At 39.6% G+C, this 13,373-nt stretch overlaps 1 protein-coding gene across 1 annotated transcript in view; it reads right to left on the bottom strand.

Moving 5' to 3' along the window:
* The window catches only part of LOC121240152 (protein NO VEIN-like), a 138,263-nt gene that overhangs the window by 13,849 nt on the left and 111,041 nt on the right, over positions 1-13,373 (bottom strand). The window contains 2 exon segments of the mRNA XM_041137591.1: positions 315-527; positions 11,524-13,286. Coding sequence (XP_040993525.1) covers positions 315-527; positions 11,524-13,286 — 1,976 coding nt within the window.

Here is a 13,373-nt window from a genome sequence, read left to right as displayed (position 1 = left end):
CTTTAGTAGACTATTAAAATGCAGGAACCCCCACACAGTGTCAAATTCCAAAAAAGTGGTACAGCTCAACTAGTAAAGACTCTTTCAAAGAATGAAATTAAAGTTCCACAAAAATCAGTGGTTCACTTGGAGCAACAAACAGTAAGCAACAAAGCTTATTGTACCTCTTAGACATATAATATCTCTTATACACAACCTAAGTACTTGGGAAAGACCATTTTTCAGTTTTTTTTTTCAATATAAATTAACCATTACTTACCAAAAAAGAAAAAGAAAATCAAAGAAATATTACAATAATGCTTGTTCAAACATACCCGGAAAACGGATTTAAAGCCAATGCCTTTCTGCCCTATATATCCAGCATTAGATCCTTTCTTTGTCGAATTACCAACATCACAGAGTGCTCTGATGTTTTGAGCAGAGAAGCCTCGCTCGTTATTTAGAAGAATGATTCCTGACTCTTGAAGAATGAATGTCAGAGTTGGTTCCACATCTTCTGGATAAATATTATCATCAGCATTTTGCACCTGAGGCAGAATGAAAATAAACAGGCTGCCTTTTAGGGAAAAAAAGGGACTTCTATGCAACCTATTTTGAACTTAAAATCTATATCAAATCCGTTTACCAAATTGAAAATTCCATAGATTGGGATCATAGTTTTTACATTTAGTACTTACAGTAAACTAAAACAGATATGAAAGACATTTTCCAAGTCCAATATTATTAATCTTCTTGTGCCACTCTGCTTTACAATACAACATTCAGTTAAAAAGGAGTCTAGTGAGAACACAGAACCCTAAAGTCAACGAACTTAACTTAGAAACTCAAATATAAAGTGCATATTCAAATCTGGCCCATGTCAGGATCAATAGCCTAATTATGTTCCTCCCTTTTTCCATAATTTGACAGTTGCTAGAGAATTTGATGCCGCATATTATCTCACTACATTTTGAAGCAAGAACAGATGCAGGAGATTGTTTTCGATAAAATAAAATACATTACAGTATATAAAAGTTGAAGCATCCTCTTTGTAAAATATTTCTCAACCTCAGTATATATCTATTTTAATTTTATTATTTCATTATTCCCACGTAATTCAAACACATGTACACTTCCACCCTTTATTACCACTTTTTCACCCGTCTCTTGCAGTTTCCCGTCTTTTGCAGTTCCCGTCAACTTTCACCCTTTATTGCCACTTTATTAGCTGTCTCTTGCACTTCCAGTAAACTACTGCCTTTTATTTTCTTAAGTTTAGTTTTCCCTTAAAACCGTTCGGTTTGTAAGTTATCAAAATTATTCGGTTTCTTGGTTATTAAAACAATTGGATAACTATCTTAGCAGTAATTTATTTACTTAAATATTATTTGGTTTCCAGGCTGTTCAGTTTCCGGGCCATTTGGTTTCCAAGCTTAATGTGAAGTCTATTACGCTTTTGCTTATTACTCTACAAATCCCTTTCTTCCATTTAGGCTTGGTTTGGATAGTGAAATGAGATAAGATAATATGTGAATAGTAGTGAAATAGTTTGAGTTAAGATGTTTTATAGAATTTTAGAAATGGAGAGAGAAAAAGTTGAATAAAAATATTATAAAGTTAAAATATTGTTATAATATTATTTTTTTAATATTATTTTTGTTTTAAGATTTGAAAAGATTGAATTGTTTTTTGTGTTTTGTTTGAAAGTTTGAAAAAGTTGTAATGATTGGGTAATGATTATATGAAAAAATTGAAAATTGAAAGTTGAAAAGTGTTTGTATTTGTGGTGTTTGGATATTGAGACAAGATGAGACGAGATTGTATGTGAGAGGCTCTTGCTATCCAAACCAGGCCTTAGGGTGTCGTTTTTGGTTTCATTGTCATCTTGGAGAGGGATAGCTTATTGTCATCTTTGAAGTCATTGATGCTACTCCATACAATGCTGTAGCTTCTTCATGAAAACCCGATCTGATTGGATGGTTGTGAAAGATTCTAAAACTGGTTTCCCGTCTTAGAGATGAAACTCTTTGTGACAATGTTGGTGGTGCTGGTGGTCATCTCTTTTGTGCAAAAACTACAGTAACTGAGACTAGTGCGAAGCCCAACATCTGAAGATGTCGTCTCTGTGCTCACTTTCTTTGCACCTCTTGCAACTTTGACTTTCGGGTTATTCTTTTGAGCTATAGTGGTCTAAGTCCAATGACCAGCATAGTAGGCAACATGATGGTTCATCTTCTTTTGAACTTCCCCCTCTCTGTGTGTATAAATTGACAAGTATGTTGGACTTCTCGTGACTATGAGAGAGGCTGGGGAATATGATAGATAATGTAATTGCAATTGTGACCGGTGAAAATGCAAGTTGCCTTCTTTTGATGACAATGATTGGCCTATGTCAACTTAGTTATCTCTATTTAACTCTGAATGTAGATTTATTAGATTCTTGTTCATTCAATGTCATTTTATGGAGTTTTTCTTCCCCTCCTTACTGCAAGCTTCTTCATCCACCTTTGGCTTCTCTTCTTTCTCTTTCTCTTCTCTCTATTGCTAGCATTTGTACTACTCTTGCTTCTCGCCCCCGATGAGTCTACTTGGTGACCATTACCATTTCTAGTTTAATTTTGAGCTTAGTTAGAGGTGCAAGTTCTTGAAGGATGGGTAATTTGAAGGTTATTCTCATTGAAACAAAAATATTTGAGATTTCAGTTGAAGGTGGTTGCTATATACGCATCACAGAGAGAGGTAGGAAGGTGACTAAAGACCAGTTACTGGGTAGACGAATTGCATCATGGGTCGCACAAACCTTAGAAAAATTTCCAGGTCAGATGGTGACAAGGAGGTCATCAGAACGTCCAACTTAGGCAGCAGTGCTTTTCCTGCACAGAGATCTTCCAATGCATTTGGTAGATACTTGACTATAGTAAAGTACAAAGGTAGTGGGAGACAGAGCCTTATCATCATCCTTGAAGTGGAAGGCAAGGTACGGAGGAAGATGGCTGTGGAACTGCGTGAGCTATGTGGCAATGCAGGCAAAAATGAAGCAAAGGAATATGGAGGGGCTGAAACGTTCAAAAGGCAAATAAGCAAGGGCACATGTGGGGGAGTGACTTCTAAAACGTATGCAAAGGTTGTTTCATGCTCAATGCCAGTCACCAACGATGATGCTAGAAAAATCAAGGAGAAATCAAGAAGAGACTTGCAGAGATACGAGGTTTGAGGCGCCGACAACCACCAGAGGAGAAAGGATGGTGGTTCTCTGACAAAAGGGTGCGACGCAGAAAGGATGACTCTGCAAACCTCAAAACAGAGTTGATAGTGGCTTTATACAATGGGTAAACCAGGAAATGGGCCTGGGCTTGAGTCAGGAAAGATGAGGGAAGCAACTGGCAAGAAGTTCGTGGGTTTCGGTGGTACAAGATGATTGTGGGCTGAGAAAGGGAAGTTGCAAGCCCAAAGATCTAAGGGCTATCCGACCCATAGTTGGCGGGTCACTCTAGCTTCAAAGTTGGGTCATCTTCCGGCGTTGCAAAACGATCATCAGAGCCAACATTACACCAGCCAGGGACTGCATAGAAACCACTGACGGAAGAAGGCGAGATGGTGGCTATTGTCTTGGCCCATAGACTGGCTGTGTCAGTGACCAAAACAAACAATGCCAAATTTCTTTTTCAAGCAGAAATGTTGCCTGGAAGCTTCAAATGGAGAACACCATGGTATCACCCCAGAAAGCTTTGTCTCTGGAAGTAGGCAATTTATTTAGCTCTGGGAAGGATCAAACAGAGGGTGGGGCTTCTAAAGTGGGTAATACAGTGGAAATGGAAATCGATAAAGCCATGGTCGTGTATGATTTGAATGGGGTCGAGGGAGAGCAAGGGCAGGAGTTGTGTTCTATATCGGATAGGGTGGTTGAGGTGCAAGCAAATCCTCTGGTCCGTGAGGAGGTATATTGGGAAGCACCTTGTCAATGCACCGCTTTGCTGACCATAATTAATCTTCTTTCCTTCTATTCTTCTTTCCTTGTTTTACCTTTACGACATTTACTTAGGCTTGTACAGTTAGGATATTGACAGAATATGTAGTTTCCATATTAGGCTAGAATGCTAGAATCACTCTGCAATTAGTTTTCTTTCCATGTATAGTTCTCTTGTAAAGTTCATAGATAATATACAGATCACTCAAAGGCCAGGAATTCAGCTATTCACACAATATTTCAACTCACTTTGACATGGTGTCAAGAGCCGGTTGAATTTTTTTCTCTCGATCTCATATTTCGGCATGAATTTGTTTTTCATCTCCTCAGTTTCGGCTGTCGACACTTTCTGTATTGTTCTCAGTGAACCCACAGTCCCAGCTTCTTGTTTTCGGCCTTTGGTTTTTGAGTAGGTGTTGTCGGCACCTTCTGTCTCTGGTGTGATCCATTTCAGCAGCTTCTGTCAAGTCTCGGCCTCTCAGATTTTTTGCATCCTCTGTTTTTTCTGGGTTCGTGTTTCTCGGTCTCTCAAATTTGGTCTGTTCCTTTTGTTTTCGTGGCAGTCGTAGCAACGTGGGCATTTTATTTTCTTGGTTTTGTTGGACATTTTCGATGGTTCCAGGTCCTTCACTTTTTATTTCGGTCTCCTTTATTTTCTGTGTTTTTTTTTTTTTTGCTTTGTCGTGGGATTCAATTATTTGTGATGGACTCTGCACCTGTGTGTGTCAAGTTTACGGGCACAAATTACTCTACTAGGGCATTTCAGTTTGAACTTTTCCTCAAGGGAAAAGATCTTTGGGGGCATATTGATGGCACGGATGTCGCCCAAAAATCCAATACTGATAAATCCAAAGATCTCGGGGCTTCTCCTTCATGGGCTGTACTTGATGCTCGATTATGTCTTGGTTCCTTGGTTCGGTAGAGCCACATATTGTTACCAACTTGCGGGCTCATCGCTATGCTCAATCCATGTGGACTTACTTGAAGAAGGTTTATCATCAAGCCAATGATGCTCGTTGCTTTCAGTTAGAACATGTGATTGCCATGTTTCAACATGGTAGTCTTTCCATTCAAGACTACTACTCAGCATTTCTGACTCTTTGGCATGAATATACTGATTTGGTTACAGTGAATGTTCCTGTTGCCGCTCTTTCGACTATTCAGACTCTTTATGAGACTAGCCGGCGTGATCAGTTTCTTATGAAACTACTGCCCGAATATGAATCTGTTCGCTCCTCTCTACCGAACAAATCTCTTATTCCTTCTCTTGATATTTGTTTTGGTGAGTTACTTCGCGAAGAACAATGTCTTAGTACTCAAGCTATTCTAAAGCAATCTCATGGCAGTTCCAGGATAGCAATTGTGGCTTATGCTGCCCAAGGATGAGGATCCCCTCTAAATTCTAAAAATTTGCAGTATTTCTGTTGTAAGGAATATGGGCATATTGTTGCCAATTGTCCTAACAAATATTTTTCTTATTGCAAGAAGAAGCGTCACATTATCAGAGAATGTCGTATCCGCCCCCAGAATCGTCAGGCCCAAGCACTTCAGACTTCTATTCTTGTTCCTCCAACAGCAACTTCTGTAGCACATGGCTTTTCCTCAGGTGCTTCCTGTGATCTTGCACCTTCTGCAGCAAATTACTGCACACCAAAAATGGTGTAACAAATGCTAATTTCGGCATTATCTGCAATGAGGTTTCAAGGAAAAAATTCTACTAAACTCTGATACGTAGACTCGAGGGTTTCTAACCACATGACGAATACTCCCACCGCTTTGTGTCATGTTCGGCCTTATGCTGGTCAATCTACCATTCAGACTGCCAATGATAGTTCTTTGCCCATAGCTACTGTTGGAGATGCCTCTTCTCAATTTACTGATGTGTTTCTTGCTCCCCAGCTTTCCACGAATCTTATTTCTGTTGGTCAATTAGTTGATAACAATTGTGCTGTTAATTTTTCTGGTGATGGTTGTGTTGTGCAGGACCAAGTAACGTGGGAGCCAATCGCGAAGGGACCTAAAGTGGGGCGCTTGTTTCCACTATTTTTACTTGTTCCCGCATTTTCTCTAGTTTCTTCTATTAAGTCTCTTGCTTGTAATAATGTTCCTGGTCCGAGTATGGTGTGGCATCATCATTTAGGCCATCCCAATACTCAGATCTTATCTTATGTATTGCACTCTGGTTTTTCTTGGTAATAAAGAACGTTCTTCTTTATCTTGAGTGTGATTCTTGCAAACTTGGTAAAAGCAAAACTCTTTCATTTCCCTTGCATGCTTGTAGAGCTTCTCACTGCTTTGATCTTATCCATAGTGATGTCTGGGGACCTTCCCCTGTTAGTTCACATGACAAATTTAAATATTATGTGACTTTCATTGATGATCATAGCAGATTTACATGGGTCTATTTTCTTCGCTCTAAATCTGAGGTTTTTCGTACTTTCACTGAGTTTTTAGCATATGTTGCAAATCAATTTTCTGCAACTATTAAGACATTACGCACAGATTCTGGTGGTGAATATTTTTCTACTGAGTTTCAAGCATTCTTAGCTTCTAAAGGTATCATCATCAACGTTCATGTCCCGCTACTCCCTAAAAGAATGGAGTAGCCGAACGTAAAAATCGTCATCTTCTTGATGTGGTACGTACTCTCTTGTTAGAATCCTCTGTTCCATCCATGTTCTGGGTTGAGGCTCTGAAAACTGCTACTCACTTGATTAATCGTTTACCTTCCCACGTCTTACACATGGAGTCTCCCTATTTCTGCTTGTTTGGTATGCAACCTAGTTATGATAATCTCCATATTTTTTGTTGTGTATGTTTTGTTCATTTACCTCCTCATGAGCGACATAAATTATCTGTTCAATCTGTTAGATGTGTATTTTTGGGATATAATGTGTGTCAAAAGGGATTTGTTTGTTATGATCCTACATTACATCGTACACGCATTTCTAGGAATGTTATTTTTTTTAAAAATCAACATTTCTTTCCTGTGTCCTCTTTGCCTTCTCCTTCTATTGTGGTACTCCCCTCCTTTGAGCAGCAGTTCTCTGATCTTCCTCAAGTCAGCTCTCACTTTAAACCAGGTATTGTGTATACGAGACGCTCCCGCCCACAGTCTCTCCCAGTAGCTCACCTGATATCTGATCCTACCAGGCTCTAGAACCAGTCAGTTACAGTACCTCCAGTGCCTTTGGTACGTCGCTCTCCTCGAATGTCGGTACCCCCGGATAGGTATGGGTTCACTTCTTCCAGTTCTGGCATTTCTAATTCAGCTTTTACTGCTGCATTGTCCAATTTTGATATTCCTACTTCCTACTCACAAGCTGCCAAGCATGACTGTTGGCAACAAGCTATGCAGGAAGAAATTACCACTCTCGAGGCCAATCACACCTGGGACATTGAGCCATGTCCTCCAACAATTGTTCATCTAGGCTGCAAATGGGTTTACTCAGTCAAGGTTTGATCTGATGGAAGTTTGGATTGTTACAAAACTCGGCTTGTTGTACTTGGGAATAATCAGGAATATGGTGTCAATTATGAAGAGAATTTTGCTCTTGTGGCTAAGATGACTACTGTTCGTATGATTCTAGCTCTTGCTGCTTCCAATGATTGGCCACTACATTGGATGGATGTCAAGAATGCTTTTCTTCACAGGGATCTTAAAGAGTGTATTTATATGAAGCCACCCCCGAGATTGTTTTCTTTTTCGACTTCGCATGTGTGTAAGCTTCGTCGCTCCCTTTATGGTCTCAAACAAGCTTCGAGGGCATGGTTTGATAAATTTCGAACCACTTTATTACAATTCTCATTCAAGCAGAGCAAGTATGACACTTCCTTGTTTCTTTGGAAATCAGATATGGGTATTGTTGTTCTTTTGGTTTATGTTGATGATATTGTAATTACTGGTTCCGATTATGTTTTACTTGGCTAGCTCAAGACTCATCTCTCTGAGTCCTTTCATATGAAAGATCTTGGGTCTCTCACATATTTTCTCGGTCTTGAGGTGCATCGTAGTCCATCTGGTATTTCACTCAATCAACATAAGTATGCTACTGACCTGGTGGCTAGAGATTGCCTACAGGAGGCCACCTCTGTTGATATTTTCATGGAATTGAATGTCAAGCTTCGCAAAGAGGAGGGTGATTTACTTGCTGATCCCAGTTTATACCGAAAGTTGGTGGGTAATCTTGTCTACCTCACTATTACTAGACCGGATATTTCCTTTGCAGTACAACAAGTAAGCCAGTTTCTTTAGACCCCTCGTCATCTTCATTTGGCTGCTGTCCGTAGGATCATACACTATGTTCAGGGCGCTTCTGCCTGCGGCTTATTCTTTCCTGCAGGCAATTCTCCTCACCTTACTGCTTATAGCGACGCTGATTGGGCCGGTTGTGCTGATACACGTCGATCCATCATTGGTTGGTGTGTGTTCTTAGGTGATGCATTGATCTCCTGGAAGGGTAAGAAGCAAGACAGAGTCTCTAAGTCATCTACAGAATCTGAGTACCGGGCAATGTCTCTTGCTTGTTCCGAAATTATTTGGCTTCCAAGTTTGCTTGCTGAGCTAGATTTTTCTGAGACTGATCCTACACCTCTACATGTTGATAATATGAATGCTATTCAGATCACGGCCAATCCTGTCTATCATGAGTGCACGAAGCATATTGAAGTCGACTGTCACTCTATCCGTGAAGCATTTGAAGCTCAGTGTTATCACTCTTCCACATGTTTCCACTGAATTACAAATTGCTGATATCTTCACCAAAGCTCTCACTCGCCATCGACATTGCTTCTTAAGTAGCAAATTGATGCTTGTCGATCAACCCGCATCAATTTGAGGGGGGCTGTCACTGTCCATAATTAATCTTCTTTCCTTCTATTCTTCTTTCCTTGTTTTACCTTTACGACATTTACTTAGGCTTGTACAGTTAGGATATTGACAAAATATGTAGTTTCCATATTAGGCTAGAATGCTAGAATCACTCGGCAATTAGTTTTCTTTCCATGTATAGTTCTCTTGTAAAGTTCATATATAATATACAGATCACTCAAAGGCCAGGAATTCGGCTATTCACACAATATTTCGACTCACTTTGACACACCTACGCCACTGAATTCTCTGCACCCAAGAAGCAACATCTAGGTCTCTGATTAGGTCTTAAACAAAGCCAAGGAGATTCAACATTGTGTGGGGATACTGTGCGATGGTTTCGAGGACCAATTTGTAGCTCTCCTCACAGCTACAGAGGCTGGACAGACTCTCTCTAGTTCACCAAGTGAGATCAATTCAGCAAAGAAGAGAGCTAGAGAATTAAAAAAGCTTATTGGATAGTCAACAATGGAGTAGGAGAGGAGTTCTAAATATGGAAGATCGAAGGGAAGGGCAATGGATGTTGTTTTATGAAGTCGAAAATTGTTTCATGGAATGTGAGGGGGTTGAATGAAAAGGAAAAGTGTCTCAAAATTAGAAACCAATTACATAGTTGGAGAGTAGACATCGTTTGCTTGCAAGAAATTAAATTGGAATCTATCCCCTTAAGCACTATTAGGAGTTTGTGGTGCTGTAATCAAGTAGTGTTGCATTATTTACCATCCAATAGAGCATCGGGAGGCATCTTAGTGATGTGGGATAAAAGAGTGGTGAGAAAATTAGAAGATTGTATGGGGGATTATATGGTGGCTTGCTTGTTCAAGAATGTTATGGATGGATACCAGTGGGCCTTCGTAGTTGTCTGTGGTCCTAACTTAGATGTTGCAAGAAGTGTATTATGGGACAAATTGGCTGGCCTAAGCAGCAAATGGGATTTCCCTTGGTGTATTGGTGGCGATTTTAACGTTACTCGACTCCCGAGTGAACGGTCGAGTGCCTCTAGCTTCAATTCACCAATGGTAGATTTCTCTAACTTCATTTATGAACAAGATTTACTAGATATTTCTCTTTTAGATGGCACCTACACTTGGTCAAGCAACCGAGAACACCCCTCTTGGTCAATGATTGATAGATTCCTAGTATCACCTGAATGGGAAGCACATTACCAAGAACTTATTCAAAAGAGATTCCCCAGGTTGTGCTCAGATCACTTCCCATCCTTCTTGATTATGGAGGTATTCATGGATGCCCAAGATACTTCAAGTTTGAAAACACGTGGTTCAAATCAGATGAGTTCCTTGATCAAGTTCAGCAATGGTGGTATTCTTATCAATTTTATGGCACTCCAAGTTATATCATGTCATGTAAATTGAAGTCTCTAAAGAAAGATTTGAAGGCTTGGAATGAGCAAGCTCTTGGTAATGAGGAAGCTCAAAAGTCTACTCTTTTTTAGGAACTCAAAGGATCGGAGGGAGCAAAGGGTATTATCTTAAACGATGAGGGCATGTAAAATTCAAGTGACCGCGGACCTCAAAAGGGTTTCTCTACTAGAAGAAATATCTTGGAGACAAAAGTCGAGAGCACTTTGGTTGAAGGAAGGGGATAAATGCACCAAGTTTTTCCATCGGGAGGTTAACTCACATAGGAGGAACAATGCATAGAGATGTTGACGGTTGATGGAGCGGTTTCCTCCCACCAAACCAAACCGAGATCATAGATCACATTGTCAACTATCGCAAGAGTTTGCTTTCAGAACAATTCTCTTTGAGACCAAGACTAGGCTTCACTTTGATGCTCTTGACTCACAAGAAGTAGGACAACTTGAGAGGCCTTTTAAAGAAACATAAATAAAAAAAGCGTTAAGAAGCATGGCGAGTGACAAAGTTCCAAGTCCAGATGGATTTTCTATGGCTTTTTTCGAAACTTATTGGAAGTGATCAAAGAAGATATAATGGGGGTCTTTCATGAATTTCATGAAAATGGTAGGTTTGAAAAGAGTCTCAATGCAACATTTGTTGCTTTCATTCCAAAAAATCTGGGGCTGTAGAGGTAAAAGACTATCATCATATTAGCTTGGTGAGCAGGATTTACAAGATCGTTTCGAAAGTCTTGGCGAATAAATTGAACATGGTGGTTGAGAAGTTAATATCAAAGCCTCATCCTTTGTCCAAGGTAGGCAAATCCTTGATTCGGTGCTTGATATGGAGAAGGCCTATGATCGAGGTAATTGAAGATTTTTGCTTTAAAGGTGAACTTGGCTAAATAAAAAATAGTAAGGCCTCGTTTGGATTCGAAGATGAGTTGTGAATAGTAGTAAGATGGATTGTGAATAGTAGTGAGATTTGTGAGTTAAAGTTGATGAATAGTAGTGAATAGTAGAGAGATGAGTTGAGATTGATTGTGAATCCAAACCGGGCCTTAGTAGGGGATGTTCCGAATGTGGAGAGAATGGCTAACATTTTAAAATGCAAGATATCTTAACTGCCGATGAAATATTTGGGCCTTCCTTTGGATGCTGTGTTCAAATCGAAACCTACTTGGGATGACAATAATAGTGTATACACACATGCACAAGTATTCCTATAACTATAATTGCTAATTGAACAAGAGACTCAAAATATCAGCTCTAAGAACCTGGATGGTCCAATGTGTTATTCATGTCAATTTATTGTAAGCACAGTGAAATAAACAAAGGCAATACCCTTACCAGCTCAAGAAGAAAATGTGAATCCTGAGAGTATAACTCATGTGAAAGACAGTGAAGTGCTCTCCCTAGGCGAGCATGCTGCTTCTTCAACATGCTACTTTCAATGCTAGAAAGACTTGGATCCAGACCAAATTCATCCTGCCTGATAGATTCAATGACCAGGGATGCATTCTTATGTTCATCAAGTTCAGACAAACGTTGTGTGGGACCATGGCCAATTCCATCAAAAACTTCTAATCCAGCAACTGATTGACAAACTCCAGTACATTGTTCTTTATGCTCATCTGCCACAGCAGATACATTTGTATTTACTTCAGAAGTGGAAGGCTTGTCCAACACATCTTGCATAGTTTTTGAGCTGAGGCTTTTCTCAGGCGCAACAACGTTCAAGCATAAAGTTTCATGTGGGTACAAATCACTAGCATCAGTGGAACAAAATGCATGGTAATCATCAATCCACTCTACAATACCAAGAGAAAGTCCTACTTCATGAAGCATGAGACGCTGCTCTGTTTGGTTGCATTCAGACAAAACGGCTGAAGCAGCATCTTTGATAAGAGATCGCATTCCCGAAAGTAATATATCAGCAGCAAAACCACGAAACTCTGGGGGTAAATAGCCAAGACAGTCAAGAATAAATCTGGATATAACGGGCACTGCTTTATTCATTTTTTCAAAATTTATGAGTAATTCATTACTCAAGTTACTAGTAGCAGTTTCAACAACCATTCTCCGTCTTGTGTATCCTTGCATCAGAGAGTTCTGAGCCTCGTTTACTTCCATATTCTCCAATAAATTCTTCATAATAACTTCAAATGCATGGCGTGTATGACACTTTAAAAGAGACATGGGAACATATTTTTCACCCCCAACTAAAGAGAACAGAGATAAAAGCTGCACTGCTGTTTTTAAAGGGGATCTTTCAAGTGCAGCTTCCAAGAATGAATCCACAGTAGCTGAATGATCCAAGCGGATAACCTTTCCTTCTTTAGTCACTAAACATAATAACTTCTGCGTGTTGACTTCATTCAACAACCATGTTACAAGAGGACCAAGCGAAGGAGCAAATATCAGGTCCCAATGTGTCCATAAGTTTAAATCTGACAACAACGGTGCCCTACATAAAAGCTCAATAGCATCCTTGGCTGTAACAGAATTAAGGGCTCCAGCATTTTGGCTGATGTCAATTTTCACCTCTGTGGTTTCCAATAGATTATTTTCATGATGGGCTAGCGAGTCTCCATCATGACTCATTCCAAATAATGTTACAGAAAATAGGACAGCTTTTGAGATTACATTGCTCTCATGCTTCCCCACAATATCTAGAAAATCAGCAACAGAACCTTTTTCAGAAATTTTGAAACCAATCAATGGGAATTGCCTCATTAGCAATAAAGAAATCATCTGTTTGGTAACTTGTTTATCTCCCCATAAGCCATTCAAAGCTTGCGCTACTAAAACAACCAATTGATTCTGGAGCATGCAAACCTCCAAAGGAGAATTTTCATACACATCACCTATTAAGAAATTGTACATCTGATGAGGTAGCAGAGAGCCATGTTTTCCAAGGAACATTAAAAAATCCCCATAACCAAGGGACTTGAACGTCTTGGCGCAAAATTGCTCTGCCAGCCAAAACTCACAGCTATAAAGCTTCCTCAAGAGGATGATTCTTCTTTCAAGGAGTGGTATACCATAACTGTTGACGTCATTGAGGTCAAAATACGTTGCTACTTTTCTGATAATGTCTTGAACAGAAACACCTGTGAAGTAATAACACATAATAATAATGTGAAACAAGTGAATGGTGGATAATACTTGGAATGCTTGGGAATTGAGGTAAGGGAACC

Source organism: Juglans microcarpa x Juglans regia, chromosome 1D (genome assembly GCF_004785595.1).
Source record: "Juglans microcarpa x Juglans regia isolate MS1-56 chromosome 1D, Jm3101_v1.0, whole genome shotgun sequence".
Classification (NCBI taxonomy): domain Eukaryota; kingdom Viridiplantae; phylum Streptophyta; class Magnoliopsida; order Fagales; family Juglandaceae; genus Juglans; species Juglans microcarpa x Juglans regia.
Note: the sequence above shows the minus strand (reverse complement) of the source record. Positions and strands in the feature narration are given on the sequence as shown.